Below are 2,715 nucleotides of genomic sequence, written 5' to 3'. Positions count from 1 at the left end.
TAGCCGGTTGTTCAGTCTGACACAAATTCTCAGTATACTCTCGCTTCGTCATAGGGATAATTGCTGGGGTCTAAATTGGGTACTGCGAAATTGGATGAAGGAAGGTACAGAGTTACGGAATTGGAAAATAGAACTGCTAATTTTCTCTAAGAAATACTGGATGAGAAGATCAAAAGTTGATTCATCCTATCCACCCGTGTGCACTCTTTGAGATCAGAAATTTCAGATTTTAAAAAAGATCGTGCCTACGCTATGCATGCAAAGACCTATCAAACGCAATCTCTGCTTGTTGGTCATGCGTGGGCGACTGCAGACACCTGGCAACGATTCGAAAAGCAAATATTCAAATCGGTCTACCTCCAATCCGGATTTGAATCCATTTTATGACCCGCCACCTTCAAATGAATTTGAAAATCCTATTGGGTCTGTATCTGGGAGCCCAAGAAAATTAGAAGAAGAAAATATCCACAATCACTCTCTCAAGTTCACTCTCATATCTGATTCCATTAATGAATTTTGGAATCTACCCCAACTACCAAATTGCAGTGACAGCATTATCAAAACCGGATCACACTATATACTCAAAATAAAGGTTAGAAAATGTGCACAATACATGTACCACTCCTACAGCGAACCACACTCACTGCTCAAGACAAAGGTTTGCAGACACACACATTACAGGTACGGTGTTAACCCAGCTACTGAGTTAAGCAAGGTAAATGACATGTTACATATTTCTATTATCATCGTTTTCACTTTGAATCCCACTAGTAGAACCCACTCAATGAGAGACAAAAAAGTTTCTGATCATATACGTAACAGTTATGCACACATCACTGTCATACAACAGGCAACCCACATAACCCTCACATATTTTGTCAATGCCACACTGCAGTCCAAAATTACAAGAATCTTAAACTACATATGTCTTCCAATCGTCTGCATTATGTACCAAAGGTTGACCTCCTATCACAACCGACACATCATCAAACACAACCACCCACTCCCTAAACTAACCCAAAAAATTACTAGGTGGATGTTACCCAAACCACAACACACAGGTCACTATACCAGCTTAGAGTACACATCTACCTTAGAATACACATTCACTATCAAAATAATCATGATCTCTCAAGATAAAGTACAAAGCCTATACCACCATCAGAACATAGAATACACATTTATCACATGGATCAACTCTTCTAGGTACTGGTATATGCAAATTTCGATCATCAAGTATTTTGGATATTGTCTTGGCTTTGCTCATGCTTACAGGTTCTGCTCCTTCAGATTGCTAGTAGTCCAAGGCAACTTCAAACTCAGCCATGTGAAGGAATCTCTTAGCTGGAAACCATGGTCTTATCCTTGGTCTTATGCCTGGTCTGAACATCACAGCTCTAACTTATCTTGGCACTCTCATACAACCTCTGAACAACTATATCAAACAAATAGTATGTACTTCAAGCAGACTGACAACATACATTTCAAATTTCAAATTAAAGTGAAACAAAAAGACAATCCAAATATAAGCCTTGAAATCCTCCTTCACCTCTACTCCTTTCACAACTTCCCCCATAAAAAATCCAACACCCATACTCCCATGGCCTCCTCTTCAGGAACTAAGAATACAGAAAATATAAACAACCTAGTGAAACAAATGAACTCTTCACTAAAAATGCCAGCGGACCTCTTCCCCAAAGTCTTCATCAACAAAGATAACATTCTACCAAAGAAGAAGATTGATTGGAAATGGGTTTTTATTGGAAGATTCTGCAGCAACATATCCTATGAAACAAGAGAAATAACAAGATTCATCAATACCAACTGGGAATTACAAAGGAATGATGAAGTCTCTCTCTGGAAGAAACGAAGAAATTACTACCAAATCAGGCTGACTAGCATTGAAGACTACAAAATTTTCAGAAAAGGAGGAACAAGAGGAATTTTTAACAAGCTCATTGTTTTAACTGAAGTCCCATCCTCAGGACCAGACTTCATTGATGAAACCAATTTCTATAAAGTCTGCATTTGGGCTTTGGTTAAGAGAATCCCAACTCACATTATCCCAGACATAAAAAACATGATTGCTCCAGCTGGTATTCACCAAGGATCTAAGAAACCTTATGGAAGAGATGAGGATGAGAAGAATCTAGAAGTATAGATCACTGTGGATGTTACCCAACCTCTAAAATATGGCATTGATGCTTATGAAGACGAATCTACATCTCACTGGCTAGAGGTAGCTTATGCTCTCACTGGTATTGCTTTCTGCAAAATCTGCAGAACTCTTGATCACCCTGGACCATTATGCATTGAAGAAGAAGACAACTCCCAAAGAACTCCAGTCCAACAATACACTTCCATCCCTCTAAACAAGTTCCCATCCACACCCAATTCTCCCCTATCATCCAACAAAACCATCACTCCCCCAACTAGCCCAAACAGACCACTATTACTTCATTATTACACTGATAAAACTGGAGCTGAAGAATTTGCTATCAAAATGAGGAAAGCACAACAGACTACTCTTCTCAGAAACCACTGTGAAGAACTTGATGGTCCACCACAACATTTGATTTTTCAAGCTGGGATGGATAAACCAATCACTGGAGAAATTCCAACCTCAAACCCTGATGCCTTAGCTTGTCAAAAAAGACATAAGAAACTGATGGAGAGCTACAAAAACAAAGACTCTCAGGGGAAGAAGAAATCCAA

General features: G+C 39.1%; 1 protein-coding gene across 1 annotated transcript; it reads left to right on the top strand.

Annotated features, from left to right (window-relative positions):
- The first annotated feature begins 247 nt into the window (after positions 1 to 247).
- LOC113315654 lies at positions 248 to 1,536 on the top strand. Its single transcript, XM_026563916.1, has 3 exons — positions 248 to 681; positions 1,276 to 1,380; positions 1,503 to 1,536. The coding sequence occupies exons 1-3, from the start codon at positions 257 to 259 to the stop codon at positions 1,534 to 1,536; spliced, it is 564 nt and encodes a 187-aa protein (XP_026419701.1). The 5' UTR covers positions 248 to 256.
- The last annotated feature ends 1,179 nt before the right edge of the window (positions 1,537 to 2,715 follow it).

This window comes from Papaver somniferum, chromosome 10, assembly GCF_003573695.1.
Source record: "Papaver somniferum cultivar HN1 chromosome 10, ASM357369v1, whole genome shotgun sequence".
Taxonomy (NCBI): Eukaryota; Viridiplantae; Streptophyta; class Magnoliopsida; order Ranunculales; family Papaveraceae; genus Papaver; species Papaver somniferum.
The sequence above is the reverse complement of the archived record's forward strand: the minus strand, read 5'-3'. Positions and strand labels throughout refer to the sequence as shown.

Bases quoted from the DNA above. Each gene is read 5' to 3' on its own strand.
- LOC113315654 (XM_026563916.1), top strand. From the start codon at position 257: ATGCAAAGACCTATCAAACGCAATCTCTGCTTGTTGGTCATGCGTGGG. The intron at 682-1,275 runs GTACGGTGTTAA...TCATGCTTACAG, and splicing joins TGCAGACACACACATTACAG to GTTCTGCTCCTTCAGATTGC. The intron at 1,381-1,502 runs GTCTGAACATCA...TTCAAATTAAAG, and splicing joins TATCCTTGGTCTTATGCCTG to TGAAACAAAAAGACAATCCA.